The following is a 25439-nucleotide window of genomic DNA, read 5'->3' as shown; positions in this document are numbered from 1 at the left end:
CTCTCTAATGAGAGCACTCTCCTTCCCTCTGTTCTCTATTTTCATGTCCATTTGGCCAGCTTCTGACCCCGCTCTGTCCTCTCATCTCCTCTCCAGACAGGAGCTGCCTGCATAGTCTCATGTGTCTACTTGATCCAAGAAACTCACTCTTCAACAGTATCATTTTCTATCCCATAGTCCAGTCCAATCCCTGACTGAAGAGTTCGCTTTGGGAATGGTTCCTCTCTTGGACTAACAGAGGGTCTGGGGACCATGACCTCCAGGGTCCTACTAGTCTCAGTCAGACCATTAAGTCTGGTCTTTTTACGAGAATTTGAGGTCTGCATTCCTAGTGCTCTCCTGCTCCCTCAGGGGTTCCCTGTTGTGTTCCCTGTCAGGGCAGTCATCGGTTATAGCCGGGCACCATCTAGTTCTTCTCATTTCAGGCTGACGTAGTGTCTGGTTTATGTGGCCCTTTCTGTCTCTTGGGCTTGTAATTACCTTGTGTCTTTGGTGTTCTTCATTCTCCTTTGCTCCAGGTGGGTTGAGACCAATTGATACATCTTAGATGGCCACTTGCTAGCATTTAAGAACCCGGATGCCACTCTTCAAAGTGGGATGCAGTGTGTTTTCTTAATAGATTTTATTATCCCAGTTGACTTAGATGTCCCCTGACACCATGGTTCCCAAACCCCTGCCCCTGCTATGCTGGCCTTCAAAGCATTCAGTTTATTCAAGAAACTTCTTTGCTTTTGGTTTAGTTCAGTTGTGCCGACCTCTTCTGTATTGTGTGTTGTCTTTCCCTTCACGTAAAATAGTTCTTACCTATGATCTAATTAGTGAAAACTTGTCTCCCTCACTCCGTACTCTCATAACCACAGAAGAATGTGTTCTTCTCAGTTTGAACTATTTCTCAAGATCTTATAATAGTGGTCTTATACAATATTTGTCTTTTTACAACTGACTAATTTCACTCAGCATAATGCCTTCCAGGTTCCTCCATGTTATGAAATGTTTCACAGATTCCTCACTGTCCTTTATCAATGAGTAGTATTCCATTGTGTGAATATACCGTAATTTATTTATCCATTCATCCGTTGATGGGCTCGTTGGTTGCTTCCAGCTTTTTGCTGTTGTAAACGTGGGTGTGTATATATCTGTTCGTGCAAAGGCTCTTATTTCTGTAGGGTATATTCCAAGGAGTGGGATTTCTGGGTCGTATGGTAGTTCTATTTCTAACTTTTTAAGGAAATGCCAGATCAATTTCCAAAGTGGTTGTACCATTTTACGTTCCCACCAGCAGTGTATAGGAGTTCCAGTCTCTCCACAGCCTCTCCAACGTTTATTATTTTGTGTTTTTTGGATTAATGCCAGCCTTGTTGGAGTGAGATGGAATTTCATCGTAGTTTTAATTTGCATTTCTCTAATGGCTAATGATCGAGAGCATTTCCTCACGTATCTGTTAGCTACCTGAATATCTTCTTTAGTGAAGTGTGTGTTCATATCCTTTGCCCAATTTTTAATTGGGTTGATTGTCTTTTTGTGGTTGAGTTTTAACAGAATCATGTAGATTTTAGAGATCAGGCGCTGGTCGGAGATGTTATAGCTGAAAATTTTTTCCCAGTCTGTAGGTGGTCTTTTTACTCTTTTGGTGAAGTCTTTAGATGAGCATAGGTGTTTGATTTTTAGGAGCTCCCAGTTATCTGGTTTCTCTTCGTCATTTTTAGTAATGTTTTGTATTCTGTTTATGCCTTGTATTAGGGCTCCTAACGTTGTCCCTATTTTTGTTCCATGATCTTTATCGTTTTAGTGTTTATGTTTAGGTCTTTGATCCATTTGGAGTTAGTTTTTCTGCAGGGTGTGAGGTATGGGTCCTGTTTCTTCTTTTTGCAAATGGATATCCAGTTATGCCAGCACCATTTGTTAAAAAGACTATCTTTTCCCCAATTAACTGACACTGGGCCTTTGTCAAATATCAGCTGCTCATACGTGGATTGGTTTATAACTGGGTTCTCAATTCTGTTCCATTGGTCTATGTGCCTGTTATTGTACCAGAACCAGGCTGTTTTGACTACTGTAGTTGTATAATAGGTTCTGAGATCAGGTAGAGTGAGGCCTCCCACTTTCTTCTTTTTCAGTAATGCTTTACTTATCCGAGGCTTCTTTCCCTTCCATATGATTTGTTTCTCCATCACATTAAAAAATGACATTGGAATTTGGATTGGAAGTGCATTGTATGTATAGATGGCTTTTGGTAGAATAGACATATTTACCATGTTAAGTCTTCCTACCCATGAGCAAGGTATGTTTTCCCACTTATGTAGGTCTCTTTTAGTTTCTTGCAGTAGGACTCTGTAGTTTTCTTTGTATAGGTCTTTTACATCTTTGGTAAGATTTATTCCTAAGTATTTTATCTTCTTGGGGGCTACTGTGAATGGTATTGATTTGGTGATTTCTTCTTCGATGTTCTTTTTGTTGATGTAGAGGAATTCAAGTGATTTTTATATGTTTATCTTGTAACCTGAAACTCTGCCGAACTCTTCTATTAGTTTCAGTAGTTTTCTGGAGGATTCCTTAGGGTTTTCTGTGTATAAGATCACGTCATCTGCAGATAATTTTACTCCTTCCTTACCAATCCGGATGCCCTTTATTTCTTTATCTAGCCTAATTGCTCTGGCTAGGACCTCCAGCACAATGTTGAATAAGAGCGGTGATAAAAGACATCCTTGTCTGGTTCCCGTTCTCAAGGGAAATACTTTCAGGTTCTCTCCATTTAGGATGATGTTGGCTGTTGGCTTTGTATAAATGCCCTTTATTATGTTGAGGAATTTTCCTTCTATTTCTATTTTGCTGAGAATTTTTATCATGAGTGGGTGTTGGATTTGTCAAATGCGTTTTCTGCATCAATTGATAAAATCATGTGGTTTTTGTCTTTTGTTTTATTTATATGGTGGATTACATTAATTGTTTTTCTAATATTGAACCAACTTGGCATACCTGATATAAATCCCACTTGGTTATGGTGGATTATTTTTTTTGATATGTTGTTGAATTCTATTGGTTAGAATTTTGTTGAGGATTTTTGCATCTACGTTCCTGAGGGATATAGGGCCGTAATTTTCTTTTTTTGCAGTGTCTTTGCCTGGTTTTGGTATCAGGGATATGCTGGCTTCATAGAATGAGTTAGGTAGTATTCCATCCTTTTCTATGCTTTGAAATACTTTTAGTAGTAGTGGTGTTAAGTCTTCTCTGAACGTTTGGTAGAACTCTGCAGTGAAGCCGTCCAGGCCAGGGCTTTTTTTGTTGGGAGTTTTTTGATTACCTTTTCAATCTCTTTTTTTTGTTATGGTCTATTTAGTTGTTCTACTTCTGATTGTGTTAGTTTAGGTAGGTGGTAGTGTGTTTCTAGGAATTCATCCATTTCTTCTAGGTTTTCAAATTTGTTAATAGTACAGCTTTTTGTAGTAATCTGATATGATTCTTTTAATTTCAGCTGGGTCTGTTGTGATATGGCCCATCTCATATCTTCTTCGGGTTATTTGTTTCCTTTTCTGTATTTCTTTAGTCAGTCTGGCTAATGGTTTATCAATTTTGTTAATTTTTTCCAAGAACCAGCTTTTGACTTTGTTAATTCTTTTAATTGTTTTTCTGTTCTCTAATTCATTTAATAATGCTCTATTTTTTATTATTTGTTGCTTTCTGATGCCTGACGGATTCTTTTGTTGCTTGCTTTCTATTTGTTCAGGTTGTAGGGACAGTTCTCTGATTTTGGCTCTTTATTCTTTATGTATGTGTGCATTTATCGATATAAATTGACCTCTGAGCACTGCTTTTGCTGTGTCCCAGAGGTTTTGATAGGAAGTGTTTTCATTCTCGTTGCATTCTATGAATTTCTTTTTTCACTCCTTAATGTCTTCTATAACCCAGTCTTTTTTGAGCAGGGCATTGTTCAGTTTCCAAGTATTTGATTTCTTTTCCCTGGTTTTTCTGTTATTAATTTCTACTTTTATGGCCTTATGGTCTGAGAAGGTGCTTTGTAATATTTCAGTGTTTTGAATTCTGCAGAGGTTTGTTTTATGACCTAATATGTGACCTATTCTAGAAAATGTTCCATGTGCACTAGAAAAAAAAGCATAGTTTGCAGCTGTTCGGTGGGGTGTTCTGTATAAGTCTTTGAGGACAAGTTGGTTGATTGTAGCAATTAGATCTTCCATGTCTCTATTGAGCTTCTTACTGGATGTCCTGTCCTACTCCGAAAGTGGTGTGTTGAAGTCTCCTACTATAATTATGGAGGTGTCCATCTCACTTTTCAATTCTGTTAAAGTTTGTTTTATATGTCTTGTGGCCCTGTCATTGGGTGCATAAATATGTAATATGGTTATATCTTTCTGGTAAATTGTCCCTTTAATCATTATGTAGTGTCCTTCTTTATCCTTTGTGGTGGATTTAACTTTAAAGTCTATTCTGTCAGAAATGAATATTGCCACTCCTGCTCTTTCTTGATTGTTGTTTGCTTGATATATATTTTTTCCATCCTTTGAGTTTTAGTTTGTTTGTGTGTCTAAGTCTAAGGTGTGTCTCTTTTAGGCAGAATATAGACGGATCGTGTTTTTTTTAATCCAGTCTGAGACGCTCTGTCTCTTTATTGGTGCATTTAGTCCATTTACTTTCAGTGTAATTATAAATAAGTATGAGTTTAGTGCTGTCATTTTGATGCCTTTTTGTGTGTGTTGTTGACAATTTCATTTTTCCACTTACTTTTTTGTGCTGAGATGTTTTTCTTTGTAAATTGTGTGTTCCTCATTTTCATAGTAGTTGAATTTATTTTTGCTGAGTTGTTATGTTTTTCTTGGTTTTTATTTTAAAGTATGGAATTGTTAGACCTCTTTGTGGTTACCTTAATATTTACCCCATTTTTCTATGTAAAAACGTAACTTGTATTGTCCTATATCACCATGTTTTCCTCTCCATGTGGAAGACCTGTGCCTCCTGTATTTAGTCCCTCTTTTTTGATTATTGTAATCTTTTACAAAATGACTTCAATGGTTCCCTGTTTTGAGCGTATTTTTCTTTTTTAAATTAATCTTGTTTTGTTTTTGTGATTTCCCTGTTTGAGTTGATATCAGGATATTCTGTTCTGTGACCTTGTATTGGTATCTGATATTATTGATTTTCTGAGCAAAGAATTTCCTTTAGTAATTCTTGTAGCTTTGGTTTGGTTTTTGCAAATTCTCTAAGCTTGTGTTTATCTGTAAATGTTTTCATTTTACCTTCATATTTGACAGAGAGTTTTGCTGCATATATGATTCTTGGCTGGCAGTATTTCTCCTTCCGTGCTCGATATATGTCATCCCGTTGCCTTCTTGCCTGCGTGGTTTCTGCTGAGTAGTCTGTACTTCTGCTTATTGATTCTCCTTTATAGGTGACTTTTCTTTTATCTCTGCCTGGTTTTAAAATTTTCTCTTTATTTTTGGTTTTGGCAAGTTTGATGATAATATGCCTTGGTGATTTTCTTTTTGGATCAATCTTATATGGGGTTCGATGAGCATCTTGGATGGATATCCTTTCGTCTTTCTTGATGTCAGGGAAGTTTTCTGCCAACAGATCTTCAACTATTTTCTCTGTATTTTCTGTTATCCCTCCCTGTTCTGGAACTCCAGTCACATGCAAGTTATTCTTCTTCATAGAGTCCCACGTGATTCTTAGGGTTCCTTCATTTTTTTTAATTCTTTTATCTGATTTTTCTTCAGTTACATTGGTGTCAGTTGCCTTGTCCTCCACCTCCCCCACTCTGCATTCCAATTGCTCGATTCTGCTCCTCTGACTTCCTGTTGAGTTGTCTAATTCTGTAATTTTACTCTTAATCTTTTGGATTTCCGAATGCGGTCTCTCTATGGATTCTTGCAGCTTGTTAATTTTTCCACTATGTTCTTGAATAATCTTTTTGATTTCTTCAACTGCTTTATCAGTGTGTTCCTTGGCTTTTTCTGTAGATTGCCTTATTTCATTTCTGAGGTCATCCCTGATGTCTTGAAGCATTCTGTAAATTAGTTTTTTATATTCTGCATCTGGCAATTCCAGGATTGTATCTTCGTTTGGGAAAGATTTTGATTCTTTAATTTGGGGAGTTGTAGAAGCAATCATGGTCTGCTTCTTTATGTGATTTGATATCAACTGTGGTCTCTGAGCCATCTATAAGATACTGTAATGATTTATTTTCTATTTGCTCACTGAGTCTTACCTTCTTGTCTTGTTTTGTTTCAGTATACCCAGGTGGGATACTGGATTGCGCTGTCTTGATTGTCGTAGCCTTTGAATCACTTATGTCCTATTACCAGCTGGTTTGAGCTGTTACCAGATATATATTAAGCCTAAGAGTCCATTTACTATTGTTGAATAGAATCAGCTTAGGTGTTCTGATTTTGGGTCACCAAGTGTGTGGTGTAGACTGTCACCTATTAACTTAGAGGAGTAGTGGTGATAGTTGTGTGCATCAGATTCTAGTAGTGGCAGGGGTCACACTCCAAGGAGGGCAGGATGCTGACAGCCTTCTCCCACGTGCCAGTGAGGTAGGTGTGTCTCTATTCCTAGAGCACTTTGGTGGGTGGGCTCTGCAGCTGTACCTTAGGCACCCAATGCTTATACCTCTAAAGATAGGTAGGTGTCACTATCCTCAGAACTCTTTAGCAGGTGGCTAGGTGGTTTGAGTGGAGCTTCAGCCCTCACTTCCCTTCTGTGCATCAGTGAGGGCTCTGTTTAATAGGTAGAGAGGTATCAGACCTCGAAAATTTGTCTTTCGACTGCTCTGCTAAAACAATTACAGTTAGATCTCTATCAGAATTGCCTTTGCATTATAATAGCCACCTTGTTCCCTGTAGGGGTGAAAGCCAAAGACTGTGGATCTCATATGCTTGGCTGGAGCCGGTTCTGTATTTTTATTCCAGTTTAGGGAAGGCAGGGAAGGATTTTTCCCCTCTGGGTTGTTAATTGCTACTTCTCTCAGGCCAGGAGAATGGATTAGGGAAAAATAAACCCCCCCCCCCTGCCCCGCAGAGCATTTCACTCCCTGGCCCAGGAAATTCCAGTGCTAATGAAGCCGCCTGGGACAGGGAGGGGAGGGATCAGATAGATAGGAGAGAGTAGTGGGCACGGCAATATAGACAAAGTTACTTATTTTGCTTGGTGATGACTGTTTTATCTGAGATATTCTGGCTTCATAAAATGAGTTTGGGAGTATTCCGTCCTTTTCTATGCTCTGAAATACCTTTAGTAGTAGTGGTGTTAACTCTTCTCTGAAAGTTTGGTAGAACTCTGCCGTGAAGCTGTCTGGGCCTGGGTTTTTTTGGGAGGGAGAGTTTTTTAAATTACTTTTTCTATCTCTTCTTTTGTTATGGGTCTATTTAGTTGTTCTACCTCTGTGTTAGTTTAGGTAGGTAGTGTGTTTCTAGGAAATCATCCATTTCTTCTAGGTTTTCAAATTTCTTAGGGTACAATTTTTCATAGTAATCTGATATGATTCTTTTAATTTCAGTTGGGTCCGTTGTAATATCACCTGTCTCATTTCTTATTTGGGTTATTTGCTTCCTCTCCTGTTTTTCTTTTGTCAGTTTGGCCAATGGTTTATCAATTTTGTTGATTTTTTTCAGAGAACCAGCTCTTGGTCTTCTTAATTCTTTCAATTGTTTTTCTGTTTTCTATTTCATTTAGTTCTGCTCTAATTTTTATTATTTGTTTTCTTCTGGTGCCTGAGGGTTTCTTTTGGTGCTCTCTTTCTATTTGTTCAAACTATAGGGATAATTCTTTGATTTTGGCCCTTCTTTCTTCTTGGATGTGTGCATTTGTTGACATAAATTAGCCTCTGAGCGCTGCTTTCACTGTGTCCCAAAGGTACTGATAGGAAGTGTTTTCATTCTTGTTGCATTCTATGAATTTCTTTATTCCATCCTTAATGTCTTCTATAATCCAGTCTTTTTTGAGCAGGGTATTGTTCAGTTTCCAAGTGTTTGATTTCTTTTCTCTGATTTTTCTGTTATTGATTTCTACTTTTATGGCCTTATGGTCAGAGAAGATGCTTTGTAATATTTCAGTGTTTTGGATTCTGCTAAGGCTTGCTTTATGACCCAGTATGTGGTCTATTCTAGAGAATGTTCCATGTGCACTAGAAAAGAAATTGTATCTGGTTGCTGTTGGGTGGAGTGTTCTGTATATGTCTATGAGGTCAAGTTGGTTGATTGTGGCATTTAGATCTTCCGTGTCTTTATTGAGCTTCCTTCTGGATGTCCTGTCCTCTACCGAAAGTGGTGCTTTGAAGTCTCCTACTATTATTGTGGAGCTGCCTATCTCACTTTTCAATGCTAATAGAGTTTGTTATATGTATCTTGCAGCCCTGTCGTTGGGTGCATAAATATTTAATATGGTTATATCTTCTTGGTATATTGGCCTGTTAATCATTATATAGTGTCCTTCCATATCCTTTATGATGGATTTAATTTTAAAGTTTATTTTGTCAGAAATTAATATTGCCACTCCTGCTCTTTCTTGATTGTTGTTTGCTGGATATATTTTTTTCCATTCTTCAAGTTTTAGTTTGTGTCTCTAAGTCTCAGGTGTGTCTCTTGTAGGCAGCATACAGACAGATCGTGTTTTTAAATCCATTCTGCCACTCTGTGTCTTTGTTGGTGCATTTAGTTCATTTACATTCAGGGTAATTATGGATAGGTATGAATTTAGTGCTATCATTTTGATGTCTTTTTTTGTGTGTTGTTGACAGTTGCTTTTTCCCACTTTCATGTGCTGAGTGAATTATCTTTATATATTATCCTTTCCTCATGTTTGTTGTTGATTTTGTTTCTGCTGGGTCTCTATTTTTTTCTTGTATTTTATTTTGATGAGTAGGATAGTTTGTCTCCTTTGTGGTTACCTTATTATGTACCCCTATTTTTCTAAATTTAAAGCTAACTTTTATTTCTTTGTATCGCCATATCTTCTTTTCCATATGGAAGATCGATGATTGCATTTCTTAGTCCCTCTTTATTGTTTTAATGTTGTCTTTTATATAATAACATCGCTGTACCCTGTTTTGAGCTTTTTTTTTTTTTAAATCTTGCTTCGTTTTTTTTTTTTATTTCCCTGTCTGGGTTAACTTCTGATTGCTCTGCCCAGTGTTCTAGTCTCGGGTTGATACCTGATGTTAATGATTTTCTAACCAAAGAACTCCCTTTAGGATTTCTTGTAGTTTTGGTTTGGTTTTTTACAAATTCCCAAAACTTCTCTTTATATGGAAATGTCCTAATATCACCTTCATATGTAAGACAGTATTGCTGGGTATATGATCTTTGGCTGGCAATTTTTTTCTCCAATTTTTTAAATAAGTCACCCCATTGCCTTTTTGCCTGCATGGTTTCTGCTGAGTAGTCCGAGCTTATTCTTATTGACTCTCCTTTGTAGGTGACTTTTCGTTTATCCCTAGCTGCTCTTAAAATTCTCTCTTTATCTTTGGTTTTGTCAAGTTTGATTATAATATGTCTTGGTGGCTTTCTTTTAACATCTGCTTTTTGTGGAGTTCAATGAGCACCTTGGATATATATCGTGTCATCTTTCATGATATCAGGGAAGTTTCTGCCAACAAATCTTTAACAATTCTCTCTGTATTTTCTGTTATCCCTCCCTGTTCTGGTAGTCCAGTCACTCGTAGGTTATTTCTCTTGATAGAGTCCCACATGATCCTTAAGGTTTCTTCATTTTTTTTTTAATTCTTTTATCTTATTTTTCTTTAAATATGTTAGTGCCAAATGATTCATCTTCAATTTCAGAAATTCTGGCTTTTATTTGGTCAGTTCTGCTCCTCTGACTTTCTATTGAGTTATCTAATTCTGTAATTTTATTGTTAATCTTCTGAATTTCTGGTTGCTGTCTGTCTATGGATTTTTTCAGCTTATTACATTTTTCCTTATGTTTCTGAATAATCTTTCTAATTTCTTCAGTTGTTTTATCTGTGTGTTCCTTGGCTTGTTCTGCGTATTGCTTCGTTTCCTTCCTGGTGTCTTGAAGGGTTCTGTATATTAAACTTTTGTATTCTGCCTCTGGTAATTCCAGGAATGCACTTTCATCTAGGAGATCCCTGGATTCTTTGTTTTGAGAGCTTGTTGAGGTGATCATGGTCTGTTTCATTATGTGACTTGATATTGAATGTTATCTCCGAGCCATCTGTAAGTTATTGTATTAGTTTATGTTTGGTTACTGTGTCGTTGCTTTTTGCTTTGTCTTGTTTTGATGTGCCCATATGGGTTGCTTGAGTGAGCTAGCCTGATTATTTTCACCTTTGGAGCTCTGACGTCCTGTCCTCAGATGGCTAGGGCTGTTACCAGGTATATCAGTCTAGGAGTCCATTCACTTTTCTTGTATGAATTCAGCTCAGGTGTCCAGATAGCTGATCATCAAGTGTGTGGTAGAGGGTCTGTACCACAGACTTAGAGAGTCAGGGTCAATTGTTGTAGGTGCCGGTATCTGGTTGCGGCAGTGGGGAACAAGGCAGGGGTGTGAAAACCGGCCCCCGAGTGTCTGTGAGGAAAGCGCATCCCTGCTCCCTAGAGCGTGTGGGTGGGTGGGTTCTGCAGACGGACCATGGGCACCCAGTGGTTTTGGTTGTAAGGACTGGGAGGTACCGGTTATCCTCGGGCCCCTGTCACAGGTCGCTGGGTGACCTGAGTGGAGGTACCAGTCCTTAGGCCCCTGATGTGGGTAGGTGAGGACCCTGTTTAATAGGCAAAGCAATGTCAAACATCAAACACCCACCTCTCCACCACACGGCTGAAATGGCTGGAGCCTGCCAACAAGGGCCTATTCTCCCGAAACAGGCCCACACGGGTCCATGCAGAGGGGTAAGCTGCTCAAAGTCCACAGACCATTTATGCCTGGACAGGAGCTGCTTCTGTCCTGAGCTCCTCCATTGGAGACGCTGGCAAATTATCTTTTCCCCCAAATTCAAATTTTTTCTTTCGCCAAGCCTGGGAGGATGGCTCTAGGCGCTCAACAGTGCCTATTTCAGGCACAGGGAATTCAGCCACTGAAGCTGGCTTCAGGGCGGGGAGGCGCATTAAAATATACGCAAGTACTTAGCTTTTGCCAAAAGCGCCGTTCTTCTCTGGTTCCGGAGGCGTGAGGGGGCTGTGTGGCTGGCTGCTTCTTCCTGAGGATTCTGGGGCCGATCACTAGTACTAGCCCGCCGCCGCCGCTCTGGGAATGGGGCCTGAGGATTCCCCGTGATTCAGGTCTGGTAACTCCTCTCTCCTTCGGAACCATCTGTTCCTCCTCCTGCCCCTCAGTTCGTTTTCTAAGCTTGCCTTTGATGCTCAGGGCTTCTGGCTTGTCATACATACACTCGCTTCACTTGTTTTTTTGGGTCTTTGTTGTAAAGGGGGCTTGCTGGAAGCGTCTGTCTATTCCGCCATCTTGGCTCCACCTCCACTCCCACTCATTTTTGTGTTTAAATATCATTGTGGGTTTCAGAATGAGGTAAATCCAATTTAGGTTGACCTTAAACTTTACCATATGAATACAAGAATTGAGCTGAATGTTGCCTTTGCTTGGATACGTTCCATTTCCATATGCAACAAGCTTGCAGCAGAGAAAAGGCTGTGAAGCTCTGCTTTTTCCTGGTGGCAGCTTTCACACCCTTTGTGCTGTGCTGGTCACTTAGGGCTGTCGTGAGTCCACTCGAGCTGTGATGTCCGCTAGCCAGATGCTGCTATTTCAATTAAAGTTCATTATGCTTAAAAGTTCAGTTTGTTAATTGCAGTAGTCGTGTGTTGTGTGCTAACCAGCCAGAAGGGGCTAGTGGCTAAATATTGGACTGTGTAGAAAGAAAGCGTGCCTGTCTTCAGAGAAAATTCACTTAGATGGTGGTGCTCAAGAATATATACAACCAGTGATAATCTGTGTGCGTCCTCAGTGATCAGAGCCACAGGCCAGAAGGAACAAGAAAACAAAATACAGTGTCTGCCCGTAGACTTACAGTCTAGCCTGAAAGTTTTAAGTGAATGGTGAAATACCAGAGGCATCTGATACCTGTAATGAAAGGCCCTAACCCGAGAGTCAGGTTAGATTGCTTGAAAGGGAAAGTTATTTAAACGAAGATTGAGAACATTAGTTTTATTTAAGTATGTAGAAAACCCTATATTTTGGGAAGGTTGTTTATGTGAGCCAGATTACACAATTAAAAATGAAATTTGAAAAATACGTTCTTCCTGTCAACTCCCCCATGTAATGGTGTATGTGTTGATCTATAAGGGACGGATTTACATAGGTGAACCCACAACTTCAACATTGGATCCCTGATTCCCTGGAGGAAATCAGGTTCACGTTTTGCAGCCTGACCAGGCCTGGCTGCTCCTCCTGCTCCGGGAGAAGTAAGTTCCACCGTCTGTGATCTCGTTGCAGAAAGCGGAGGCCCGTGGAGCTGCCTGAAGAGCGCAGGTGTGTGCTCTGGAGGCTGCGGCCTGTTCTGCCTTCAGTGTAAATGTCCTCAGGGTGGAGCATTGCCCTGCGCCTGGGAGGAAGCCAGAAACCTGTCACTCCCTGCTTCCTCAACAGTGTTTCCTCCCCATCCTTCTTCTGTTTCAGGTCTCAGGTGTGGTGCAGGGAGAACTGGGGACTTAGGGCGACCATCTTGCACGTCCGTAAATCACAGGGAAGGATTTCAACTGCTTCGACTGGTGTGTGGACCAAACATTGCTCATCTCCTTCCAAACTGCCCAGTGCTGTTTTCATCCCCATCCCTCTTCCAGCAATGGCTTCTTCTTGGGCTTAGAGACGACATTCCTGCAGACTTCGGAAGCTAGAGAAGGAAATGGTGAGTTCTACAGAGAACTGGGTTATTCTCTCAGTATGTAGGTGAGGCTTGATAAGAATTGTTGGGGGACCAGCTTTGTGCTGCAGGATTTTTGTTCCTCGGTAAGGAAAAAAAGGTGGCAGAGGCAGCCAAGGGACTGAGCCCTAGGAGGCATCCTGAGGCCCTGCTCCATTGTCACTGAGCCCTTCCTCAGCATATATGTAGCTTTTCAGATTTGGATACCTGGGATCACGTTCCTTATGTTCCTCTCAAAGCTTGCACCATGGCACTTTAAACGTCCACTCTGGGCCTTGGTGCTCCATGTTAAATGAAAGAATCTCCTGAACAGAGCCTGGTTATGGAGCAGTTCTGGCTGTGGAGGTGGAGCCCCGCCCTCCCGAGCCATCCTTGTCCTTTGCTCTTAACAGTTTTCTTGACTTCCCGCAGACACTGTATCATTTTCTGTGCAGTTCTTAAACTACAGCTCCCCTGTGCACAGAATGTTACGGGTTAGGAAAGGGCAGAGAGAGTGTGTATGTGATGGTCCTCTCTGCTTATGGGTCCTGGGTGATGTAGGTGATATCCTGACATCACCAGAGGCATGATGGTGGGGACAGTGAATAGAGCTAGATTTTGTGTGGGGTCTCCAGATCCATTTTTTTCCGCCAGTGGGTAATGCTGTTGCCTTGAGTCTTTCAGATGTGTGGAAAGTATGCATCCCCAGTCTAGGTCCTTTGTCTTGCCATCTATGCCTAGCGCTGGTATTTAATTCTGATAATTTTTTACTGTTTTCCATAGTCTTCAGTTAGAATCTAAACTTAAAATGTTTTCTTTGACTAGAGAAGCTCAACATGTGAGATGCACGTATTTACATTCCTGGGTTTATGTTTTCCACTGGAAGAAAACTTCTAGATCATTTGGTGTATTTCTACTGAGGATTTTTCAATTTAGTGTATAGTAACTTCTCAAACACAGAGGGATCCTTATTTTAACTGATGTAAAAGTTACTCTAAAGGTTACTTCAATCTCCAGAAAGTTTTAAAAGACTCATATGTAACAAGTCATGCCAGAACCCCTAATGTGTTAAATTGCAGAATGCTGAATTGTGCTCATGAAGAACCCTTACATGGATCAAGAGGCAGTCGTTCAAACAGAACAAGGGAATACTGCATGGTTTAAAGGCCAGAAAGGTGTGTGTGAGGGTTGTGTCCTTTTACTGTAATTATTCAGTCTATATAAAAACCAAAACCAAAGCCAGTGCCATCGAGTTGATTCTGACTCATAGCAACCCTGTACGACAGAGTAGAACTGCCCCGTAGAGTTTCCAAGGAGTGCCTAGCAGATTCAAACTGCCGACGCTTTGGTTTGCAGCCGTAGCACTTAACCACTATGCCACCAGGGTTTCCTCAGTCTATATACTGAGTATATAATCCAAGAAGCTGGACTGCGTGAAGAACTGGACAGCAAGATCGGACTCATTAATAACCTGTTATCATGGATTCAATTGTGTCTCCCCAAAAATATGTGTCAGCTTGATTAAGCTGTGATTCCTAGTATTGTGTACTTGTCCTCCATTTTGTGATTGTAGTTTTATGTTGAGAGAATTAGGGTAGAATTGTAATACCACCCTTACTCAAGTCATCGCCCTGACCCAAGGTAAAGGGAATTTCCCCGGGGTGTGGCCTACACCACCTTTTATCTCTCAAGAGATGAAAGGGAACCAAGCAGAGAGTTGGGGACCTCATACCACCAAGAAAGCAGCACCAGGAGCAGAGTGTGACCTTTGGACCCGGGCCCCTGCATCTGAGAAGCTCCTCAGCCAGGGGAAGTTTGAGGGCAAGGAGTCTTCCTCCAGAGCTGACAGAGAGAGAAGGCCTTCCTCTGGAGCTGACACCCTGAATTTGGACTTTTAGCCTACTTTATTGTGAGGAAATAAATTTCTCTTCGTTAAAGCCATCCCCTTGTGGTATTTCTGTTATGGCAGCACTAGATAACTAAGACACCTGTGTTATGCAGATGACACAACTTTGCTGAAAGTGAAGAGGACTTGAACCACTTACTGATAAAGACCAAAGACCACTGCATTCAGTATGTATTATACCTCAACGTAAAACAAAAACCCTCACAACTGGGCCAATAACCAACATCATGATCAATGGAGAAAAGCCTAAAGTTTTCAAGGGTTTTGTTTTACTTGGATCCACAATCAAGACTCACGGAAGCAGCAGTGAAGAAACCAAAAGCCACATTGCATTGGACCAATCTCCTACAAAAGACCTTTTTAAGGGTTGAAAAACAAAGATTTCACCTTAAAGACTATGGTGCACGTGACCCAAGGGATGGTGTTTTCAGTCACCTCATATGCATGCGAAAGTGTGACGAAGAATAAGAAGGACTGAAGAAGAATCGATGCCTTTTAATTGTGTTGTAGGTCAAGAATATTGAATATACCACGCACTGTCAGAAAACGAACAAATCTGTCTTGCTTGTAAATGGCGAGACTATGTCCCATATACTTTGGACGTGTTATCAAGAGGCATCAGTCCCTGGACGACATCATGCTTGGTAAAGTTGTTGTTAAGTGCCCTGGAGTCAGTTCTGACTCATGGTGACCCTAGGTACATCAGAAGAAAACATCGCCTCTTCCTCTGTCATCCACACAGTCATTATGCTTGAGCCATTGTTGAAGCCAATCTATCTCACTGAGGGTCTTCGTCTTTTTCGCTGACTCTACTTTACCAGAAGGGCATCATGCTTAGTGTTTTGTTCTGTTTCACACAGGACTGTTGAGTCAGAATGGACTAAACGGCACCTAACAACTACAACAGCCCCTCACATATTGAAACGTGTGCTTTCTGTGACTGCCCTGCATTGCTTGCTGTGTCATGAATCAACTTTTTTGTATAGGTTGGTGCACCTTTTTCAGGGCTGTTTATTTTTTTCCGTTGGTCTATTTGTGTATTTCTGTTCTGATAGTTGAGTCATGGTGTCACAGCGTTTGACAGCTTGGCTGGTAACCAAAAGGTCAGCAATTTGAATCCACCAGGTGCTCCTTGGAAACCTTTGGACAGTTCTACTCTGTCCTCTAGAGCCACTTTGAGTCGAAATCAACTCGACAGCAATTGGTTTCTTTTTTTGGTATGCTGATACTACACTGTCTAATACATTACAGTTTTATTTCCAAGGTAAATACGTAAAAGTGTAGTTATATATGTGACGTTTGGACAAGCCCCTATGCCTTTTTCCTTAGAATTAGTTGTCTGTCTGTAGATATTTACACTTCTAAATACATTATTAATGTATTTTTGTGTGTGTAAAGCTCTAAAAAATAATTCATTTACCTGGAATTTTATAAATTCGTGTAGAAAATAACGGTCTCTACAGGGAGAACAGTTTTCTAAGTGCTTGCTCCACGTTTTCTTTTCCTTCAGACCATTTGGATGTCACTTAATAATAATTTATAATTTTTGCATTAGGATCTTTAATTTACTTAATTACAGTCCTTTTAGATACCTTTTATTTTTACTAAAATACATTATCTTTTGAAAGTTAATTTTTCAACTACATAGTACTAGTGTATATAAATGAAATATTTGAAGTAAACACTTTTTTGGCATATATTTCATAATCTGCATACTTGCTAAAATCTCTCCCTCCTGTAATAATCTGCACCGTCTTTCAGGGTTCTACATATACAGTCGCTATGAGTCGGAATCGACTCGACAGCAATGGGTTTGGTTCGGTAAGTATACAATTATTTAATCTATAAAGTAAAATGGAATGGATCCCCTCCCATCTGTTGGACATTTTTATTTCTTTCTTGTTCTTTTTTAGCATGTTCTAGCTACAACGTCCATCTTTTGATGCTTCTTGTGTCGCGTAATAATTTCCCCATAGAACTCCTCACTATTGCAACTCGAGGCTTGAATTTTTTCTTCAGTTCTTTCAGCTTGAGAAACTCTGAGTGCGTTCTTCCCTTTTAATTTTCTATCTTCAGCTCTTTGCACATGCCATAATACTTCACTTTGTCTTCTTGACCCACCCTTTGAAATCTTCTGTTCATTTCTCTTACTTCATCATTTCTTCCTTTTGCTTTAGCTGCTGGACGTTCAAGAACAAGTTTCAGAGTCTCCTCTGACATCGATCTTGGTCTGTTCTTTCTTTCCTGTCTTTTCAGTAACCTCTTGCTTTCTTCATGTATGATGTCCTTGATGTCGTTCCACAACTTGCCTGGTCTTCGGTCACTAGTGTTCAACGCAATCAAATCTGTTCTTGAGATGGTCTCTAAATTCAGGTGGGATATACTCAAGGTCGTGTTTTGGCTCTCCTGGACACGCTTGGATTTTCTTCAGTTTCAACTGGAACTTGCATACGAGAAATTGATGATCTGTTCAGCAGTCGGTCCCTTGCCTTGTTCTGACTGATGATATTGAGCTTTTCCATCTTCTCTTTCCACATATGTAGTCAATTTGATTTTTTTGAGTTCCATCTGGCGAGGTCCATGTGTATAGTCGCTGTTCATGGTGGTGAAAAAAGGTATTTGCAGTGGAGAAGTTGTTGGTCTTGCAAAATTCTGTCATTCGATCTCCAGTGTTTCTATTACTGAGGCCATATTTTCCAACTACTAATACTTCTTTGTTTCCCACTTTCACATTCCAATCACCAGTAATTCTCAATGCATCTTGATGGCATATTCGGTCAATTTCAGACTGCAGCAGCTGATAAAAATCTTCTATCTCTTCATCTTTGGCCCTAGTGGTTGGTGCATAAATTTGATAATAGTCATATTAACTGGTCTTCCTTGTAGGCATGTGGATATTATCCTATCACTGACAGCGTTGTACTTTAGGATAGATCTTGAAATGTTCTTTTTGACGATGAATGCGACACCATTCCTCTTCAAGTTGTCATTCTCGGCATAGTAGACTATATGATTGTCTAATTCAAAATGGCCAATACCAGTCCATTTCAGGTCATTAATGCCTAGGATATCGATGTTTATGTGTTCCATTTCATTTTTGACAATTTCCAATTTTCCTAGATTCATACTTCATGCATTCCGCATTCCAATTATTAATGGATGTGTGCAGCTTTTCTCATTTTGAGTCGTGCCACATCGGCATATGAAGGTCCCAAAAGCTTTACTCCATCTATGTCATTAAGATCAACTCTCCTTTGAGGAGACAGCTCTTTTCAGTCGTCTCTTTTGTGCCTTCCAACCTGCGGGACTCATTTTCCGGCACTGTATCAGACAGTGTTCTGCTGCTATTCATAAGGTTTTCACTGGCTAACTCTTTTCAGAAGTAGACTGCCAGGTCCTTCTTCCTAGTCTGTCTTACTCTGGAATCTCAGCTAAAATCTGTCCTCCATGGGTGACTCTGCTGTTATCTGAATACCAGTAGAATAGCTTGCAGCATCACAGCAACACGCACGCTCCCACGGTACGACAAACTGACAGAAGATTGAAGGAATACACAGAGTCATTATACCAAAAAGGGTTAGTTGATGTTCAGCCATTTCAGGAGTTACTGTATGAGCATGAACCGATGGTACTGAAGAAAGAAGTCTAAGCTGCACTGAAGGCATTGGTAAAAAACAAGGTTCCAGGAATTGACGGAATATCAATTGAGATGTTTCAATAAATGGATGCAGCACTGGAAGTGCTCACTCGTCTACGCCAACAAATTTGGAAGGCAGCTACCTGCCCAACCAACTAGAAGAGGTCCATATTTATGCCTGTTACCAAGAAGGGTAATTCAAACGAATGCGGAAATTTTCGAATAATATCACTAATATCAGACATAAGCAAAATTTTGCCAAAGATCATTCAAGAGCGGCTGCAGCAGTGTATTGACAGGGAACTGCCAGAAATTCTGTACAGATTCAGAAGAAAATGTGGAACCAGGTATATCATTGCTGATGTCAGATGGATCTGGATGAAAGCAGAGAATACCAGAAGGATGTTTACCTGTGTTTTATTGACTATGCAAAGGCATTCGACTGTGTGGGTCATAACAAATTATGGAAAACGTTGAGAAGAGTGGGAATTCCAGAACACTTAATTGTGCTCATGAGGAACCTGTACGTAGATCAAGAGGCAGTTGTTTGGACAGAACAAGAGGATACTGAGTGGTATAAAGTCAGGGAGGGTGTGCATCAGGGTTGTATCCTTTCACCATACCTATTCAATCTGTATGCTGAGCAAATAATCCAAGAAGCTGGACTATATGAAGAAGGATGGGGCATCAGGATTGGAGGAAGACTCATTAACAACCTGCATTATGCAGATTACACAACCTTGCTTGCTGAAAGTGAAGATGACTTGAAGCACTTACTGATGAAGAAGGTCAAAGACCATAGCCTTCAGTATGGATTACACCTCAATATAAAGAAAACAAATATCCTCATAATTGGACCAGTAAGCCACATCATGATAAACGGAGAAAGGATTGAAATTGTCAAGGATTTCATTTTACTTGGATCCACAATCAACACCCATGGAAGCAGCAGTCAGAAAATCAAAAGACACTTTGTACTGTGCAGATCTCCTGCAAAGGACCTCTTTAAAGTGTTGAAAAGCAAAGGTGTCACCTTGAAGACTGCGGTGTGCCTGACCCAAGCCATGGTATTTTCAGTCACATCATATCCATGTGAAAGCTGGACAGTGAATGAGGAAGACTGAAGAAGAATTGATGCCTTTGAATTGTGTTCGTGAAGAATACTGAATATACCATGGACTGCCAAAAAAAGGAACAATCTGCCTTGAAAGAAGCACAACCAGAATGCTCCTTAGAAGCAAGGATGTCGAGACCGTGTCTTATATAATTTGGACATGTAGTCAGGAAGGATCAGTCCCTGGAGAAGGGCATCATGCTTGGTAAAGTACTGGGTCAACGGAAAAGAGGAAGACTCTCAACAAGATGGATTGACACAGTGGCTGCAACAGTGAGCTCGAGCATAACAATGATTGTAAGGATGGTGCAGGACTAGGCAGTGTTTCGTTCTATGGAACCTAGGGTCGGTATGAGTCAGAACTGACTCGATGGGACCTAACAGCAACAACAACTACAAGGTGTAGGATAATGTTGAATAAAAAAACCCATTGCTGTCAAGTCAATTCCGAATCATAGTGACCTTATAGGACGGAGTAGAACCACCCCATAGGGTTTCCAAGGAAAGGCTGGTGAATTTGAACTGCCGACCATTTGGTTAGAAGTCTGAGCTTTTAAGCAGTACACCACAATTATTAATTGTTCAATTTCTAATGTTTCAGTCACAATCTTCATGCTTCCATCTTGATGAAATCAGTATCTCAATATGTACAGTGATCATTTCTTTGCTTTCCTTTATACTTTTACTTACTATCTGATGATGTTGTCATCATTAGGTGCCATCGAGTTGGTTCTGACTCATAGCGACCCTATTTACAATAAGACAAAACATTCCCTGGTCCTGCGCCCTCCTCACTATCTCTGCTATGTTTGAGCCCAACGATGCAGCCACTGTGCTGATCCATTTCACTGAGGATCTTCCTCTTTTTCACTGACCGTATACCAAGCATGACGTTGGGACTGGTCCCACCTGATAAAATGTCCAAAGTACGTCAGAGGAAGTCTTGCTATTCTCATTTCTAAGGAACATTCTGGCTATACTTGTTCCAATATAAACCAAAACCCGCGTGAGATGAGTCCTACCAATAGCGACTGTATGTACAAAAGAACAGAATACTACCCAGTCCCGCAACACCCTAACAATCTTTGCTACGTGTGACCCCATTCTTGTAGTTCCTGTGTCAAACCATTTCATTGAAGGTCTTCGTATTTTTTTTTTTTTTTTTGCTTATACTCTAGTTTACCTAGCCTGGTGTTGTTCTCCAGGGACTGGTCCCTCCTGATAAAATTTCCAGAGTACATGAGAGGAAGTCTCACCATCCTCAGTTCTAAGGAGCATTCTGACTGTACTTCTTCCAGTATTTGCATCCTTAAATTAATATATTTTCTTTTGATTGTTTTTATGTTGTAAACAAATGAAATAATACTTTATGCATCTTTTGTGTCAATTCCTTTAGTTTAAATTTACATTAGGAAAACTTCCATTGGCCAATAGTTTACTTTTTTTTTTTTTTTAATAATTTTTATTGTGCTTTAAGTGAACATAGTTCACTTTTAATTGCTCAGTACTGTTTTCTTGTAGGAAACCCTGGTGGCATAGTGGTTAAGTGCTATGGCCGGTAACCAAAGGGTTGGCAGTTCGAATCTTCCACGTGCTCCTTGGAAACTCTATGGGGCAGTTCTACTCTGTCCTATAGGGTCGCTATGAGTCAGAATTGACTCGATGGCACTGGGTTTTTTACTGTGTTTTCTTGTACGAATATACAGTTTTTATATGTCTTCTTCTTTTTGACATCTTATTCTCATTTTGGACTCAACACACTCTAAGTAACCTCTCCATCCCTTCCATAAAATGTTGTCCCCTCGTAGGTTTCTCCATCTAAGTTGTTAGCACACCATCTGCCTTAGTTATCTAGTGCTACTATAACAGAAATATCAGAAGTGGATGACTTTAACAAACAGAAATTTACTTTCTCAGAGTTCAGGAGGCTAGAAGTCGAATTCAGAGCACCAACATTAGGGGAAGCCTTTCTCTGTTGGTTATAGGGGAAGGTCCTTGTGTCTTTTGAGCTTTCTATTTGACTTCTTGGTGATCTTCCTATGCCATGGAATCTATCTTCCCTTTTCTCTGCTTTCTTGCCAGTTGCTTAATCTTTTATATCTCAAATAGATTGAGTGAAGACACATACTACACTCATACTGCCTCATTAACATAAGGAAAACCCCTTCCCAAAAGGGATTATAACCACAGGTATGGGATAGGCTTTACAGCACATGTTTTTTTGGGAGGATAGAGTCCAATCCCTAAAACCATCCTTCCAATTTTCAACAGAAAATATCTTGAATTCATCCTTGTCCTCTGTTCCTTTCACACTTCACCCTTCAGTGCGTCGAGAAATTCTATGGCATCTACCTTAAAAGTCTAGGACCATCCCTCGCACTCACCACCATCCAGCCACTGGCCCAGTCTCAACCATCGTCATTTCATGTTTGATTATGCCTGTAACCTTCTAATTTGTCTTCCTGCATGTTACATTTGTCCCCTGCACACTGGTTTTTGAAGCAGTGTCATATCAGTTTCCTCCTCTGCTCAGAAGCATAAAATTGCATTTCACAAAGCTAGATTGTCTTCAGTTGCCAGCAAGTTGCCCAAAGCATCATATGACCACTGACCCCAGTCACCTCTCCAGATTCCTCTACTGTTACTTTCCTGCATCTTATTATGCTCAAGTCACTCTGGCCTTTGGCTCTTCCTAAAACATACACCACATCTTCCCAATTCTGGATTGTGCTCTGTCTTTTTCCTCTTCCTGGCACAGTCCCTTCTCAGATATCCCCTGGGCAATTCCTTTACATCCGTCAAGTCTTAGCGCAGGTGTTCCTTTTCAGTGAAGTCCACTCTTAATAGCCTAACTAGTACTGCTACTTGCATTATCAGCACTGCCAGTTCTCTGGATCCTGCTCTAATTTTAATTTTTCCATTGTATCCATCACTTCTACATATACGTTGCTGTTAGGTGCCTTTGATGTATGTAATTACAATCATACATAATTACCATCATGTCCTTCTCCAGGGACTGGTCCTTCCTGATAACTTGTCCAAAATACGCAAGAGGAAGTCTTGCATTTGTTGCCGCTAAGGAACATTCCTCCCACAAGTCTGTCAGTATTTGTCGTACCATGGGGCTTGTGTGTTGCTGTGATGCTGGAAGCTATGCCACTGGTATTCATATACCAGCAGGGTCACCCATGGCAGACAGGTTTCAGCTGAGCTACCAGACTGAGACAGACTAGGAACAAGGACCAGGTGGTCTACTTCTGAAAAGTATTAGCCAGCGCAAACCTTGTGAATAGCAGCAGAACACTGCCTGGTACAGCGCCAGAAGATGAGCCCCTCAGGTTGGAAGGCACTCAGAAGACAACTGCAAAAGAGCTGCCTCCTCAAAGTAGAGTCGACCTTAATGATGCAGATGGAGTCAAGCTTCCGACACCTTCATTTGCTGATATAGTACGACTCAAAATGAGAAGAAACAGCTGCAAACATCCATTAATAATCAGAACCTGGAATATACAAAGTATGAATCTAAGAAAACTAGAAATCCTCAAAAATAAAATGGAACGCATAAAGATCAATATCCTAGGAATTGTTGAGCTGAAATGCACTCATATTGTTCATTTTGAATTGGGCAGTCACAAGGTCTACTATGCTGGTAACAACAACTTGAGGAGTAATGGCATTGCATTCATCATCAAAAAGAACATTACAAGATTTATCCTAAAGTACAACATTGTCAGTGATGGGATAATATCTGTACGCCTACAAGGAAGAACAGTTAATACGATTATTATGCAAATTTATGTACCAAACAGTAAGGCCAAAGATGAAGAAATTGAAGATTTTTACCAACTTCTGTAGCGTGAAATGGATTAGACGTGTAATCAGGATGCACTGATAATTACTAGTGACTGGAATGCCAAGTTTGGAAACAAAGAAGAATTGGTAGATGGAAAATATGGCTGTGGTGATAGAAACAATGCTAGAGATCATATAATAGAATTTTGGAAGATGAACAACTTCTTTGTTCCAAATACCTTCTTTCACCAACATAAACAGCAACTGTACACATCGGCCTTGCTAGATGGAATACACAGGAATCAAATTGACTACATCTGTGGAAAGACGTGATGGAAAAGCTCAATATCATCAGTAAGAACAAGGCCAGGGCTGACCGCCGATCAGCCTATCAATTTCTCATATGCAAGTTCAAGTTGAAAGTGAAGAAAATTAGAACCAAAGTACAAACTTGAGTATATCCCACCTCAATTTAGAGACCATCTCAAGAATAGGTTTGACACGTTGAAGACTAATGACCAAAGACCAGATGAGTTGTGGAATGACATCAAGGACATCATACATGAAGAAAGCAAGAGGTCATTAAAAAGACAGGAGAAAGGAAAGAGCTAAATGGATGTCAGAACAGACACTGAAACTTGCTCTTAAATGTCGAGTAGCTAAAGTAAAAGGAAAAAATGATGAAATAAAAGCTGAAGAGAAGATTTCAAAGGGCAGCTTGAGAAGACGAACTATTCTGATGACATGTGCAAAGACCTAGAGATAGAAAACAAAAACGGAAGAACAGGCTCTGCATTTCTCAAGCTGAAAGAAGTAGAGAAAAAATTCAGTCCTCGAGTTGCAACCCTGAAGAATTCTAGGGGAAAATATTAAATGATGCAGGAATACCAAAAGAGATGTTTCAAGAAACAAGTGAAGCACATGAAGAAGAAGCGTGGCATAAGGATTGGAGGAAGACTCCTTAAGAACTTGTGTTATGCAGATGACACAACCTTGCTTGCTGAAAGTGAAGAGGACTTAAAGCACTTGATGAAGATCAGAGAGTACAGCCTTCAGTATGGATTACACCTCAACATAAAACAAAAACCCTCACAACTGGACCAATAAGCAACATCATCATAAATGGAGAGAAGATTAAAGTTGTCGAGAATTTCACTTTACTTGGATCAGCAATCACCCATGAAAATGTTGTTGTTGTTAGGTACCGTAGAGTTGGTTCTGACTCCCTATGCACGAAAGAACGAAACACTGCCCGGTCCTGAGCCAGCCTTACAATTGTTGTTATGCTTAAGCTCATTGTTACAGCCACTGTGTCACTCCACCTTGTTGAGGGTCTTTCTCTTTTCCACTGACCCGGTACTTTGCCAAGCATGATGTCCTTCTCCACGGAATGATCCCTCCTGACAACACCTCACAAGTTTGTAAGACACAGTCTTGCCATCCTTGCTTCTAAGGAGCATTGTGGTTGTACTCATTCTAAGACAGATTGGCTTGTTCTTTTGGTGGTCCAGAGTATATGCAATATTCTTCGCCAACACCACAATTCAAAGGCGTCAATTCTTCAGTCTTCCATATTCACTGTCCAGCTTTCACATGCATATGATGCAATTGAAAATACCATGGCTTGAGTCAGGCGCACCTTAGTCTTCAGGGTAACATCTTTGCTCTTCAACACTTTAAAGAGGTCCTTTGCAGGAGATTTACCCAATGTAATGTGTCTTTTGATTTCTTGACTGCTGCTTCCATGGGTGTTGTTTGTGGATCCAAGTAAAATGAAATCCTTGACAACTTCAGTCTTTTCTCCGTTTGTCATGATGTTGCTCATGGTCCAGTTGTGAGGATTTTTGTTTTCTTTATGTCGAGATGCAATCCATACTGAAGGCTGCGGTCTTTGATCTTCATTAGTAAGTGCTTCAAGTCCTTCTTCACTTTCAGCAAGCAAGGTTGTGTCATCTGCATAACACAGGTTTGTTAATGAGTCTTCCTCCAATCTTGATGCCCTGTTCTTCTTCATGTAGTCCAGCTTCTCGTATTATTTGCTCAGCATACGGACTGAATAGGTATGGTGAAAACACAACCCTGACGCACACCTTTCAATATCCCCTTGTTGTGTCCAAACAACTGCCTCTCGATCTATGTAAAGTTTCCTCATGAGCACAATTAAGTG

General features: G+C 40.3%; 2 protein-coding genes across 2 annotated transcripts in view; both read left to right on the top strand.

Annotated features, from left to right (window-relative positions):
- LOC126071866 (zinc finger protein 345-like) overlaps positions 1–25439 on the top strand; it is a 40995-nt gene that overhangs the window by 7465 nt on the left and 8091 nt on the right. The window contains 3 exon segments of the mRNA XM_049876238.1: positions 12601–12829; positions 13903–13998; positions 16491–16550. Of these exon segments, the coding sequence (XP_049732195.1) occupies positions 16512–16550 (39 nt within the window). The 5' untranslated portion in view covers positions 12601–12829; positions 13903–13998; positions 16491–16511.
- The window catches only part of LOC126071873 (zinc finger protein 699-like), a 73970-nt gene continuing 61354 nt past the window's right edge, over positions 12824–25439 (top strand). Inside the window, exon 1 of the mRNA XM_049876271.1 lies at positions 12824–12829. Coding sequence (XP_049732228.1) covers positions 12827–12829 — 3 coding nt within the window. The 5' untranslated portion in view covers positions 12824–12826. The remainder of the gene's footprint in view (positions 12830–25439) is intronic.

This window comes from Elephas maximus, chromosome 3 (genome assembly GCF_024166365.1).
Source record: "Elephas maximus indicus isolate mEleMax1 chromosome 3, mEleMax1 primary haplotype, whole genome shotgun sequence".
NCBI lineage: Eukaryota > Metazoa > Chordata > Mammalia > Proboscidea > Elephantidae > Elephas > Elephas maximus.
Note: the sequence above shows the minus strand (reverse complement) of the source record. Positions and strands in the feature narration are given on the sequence as shown.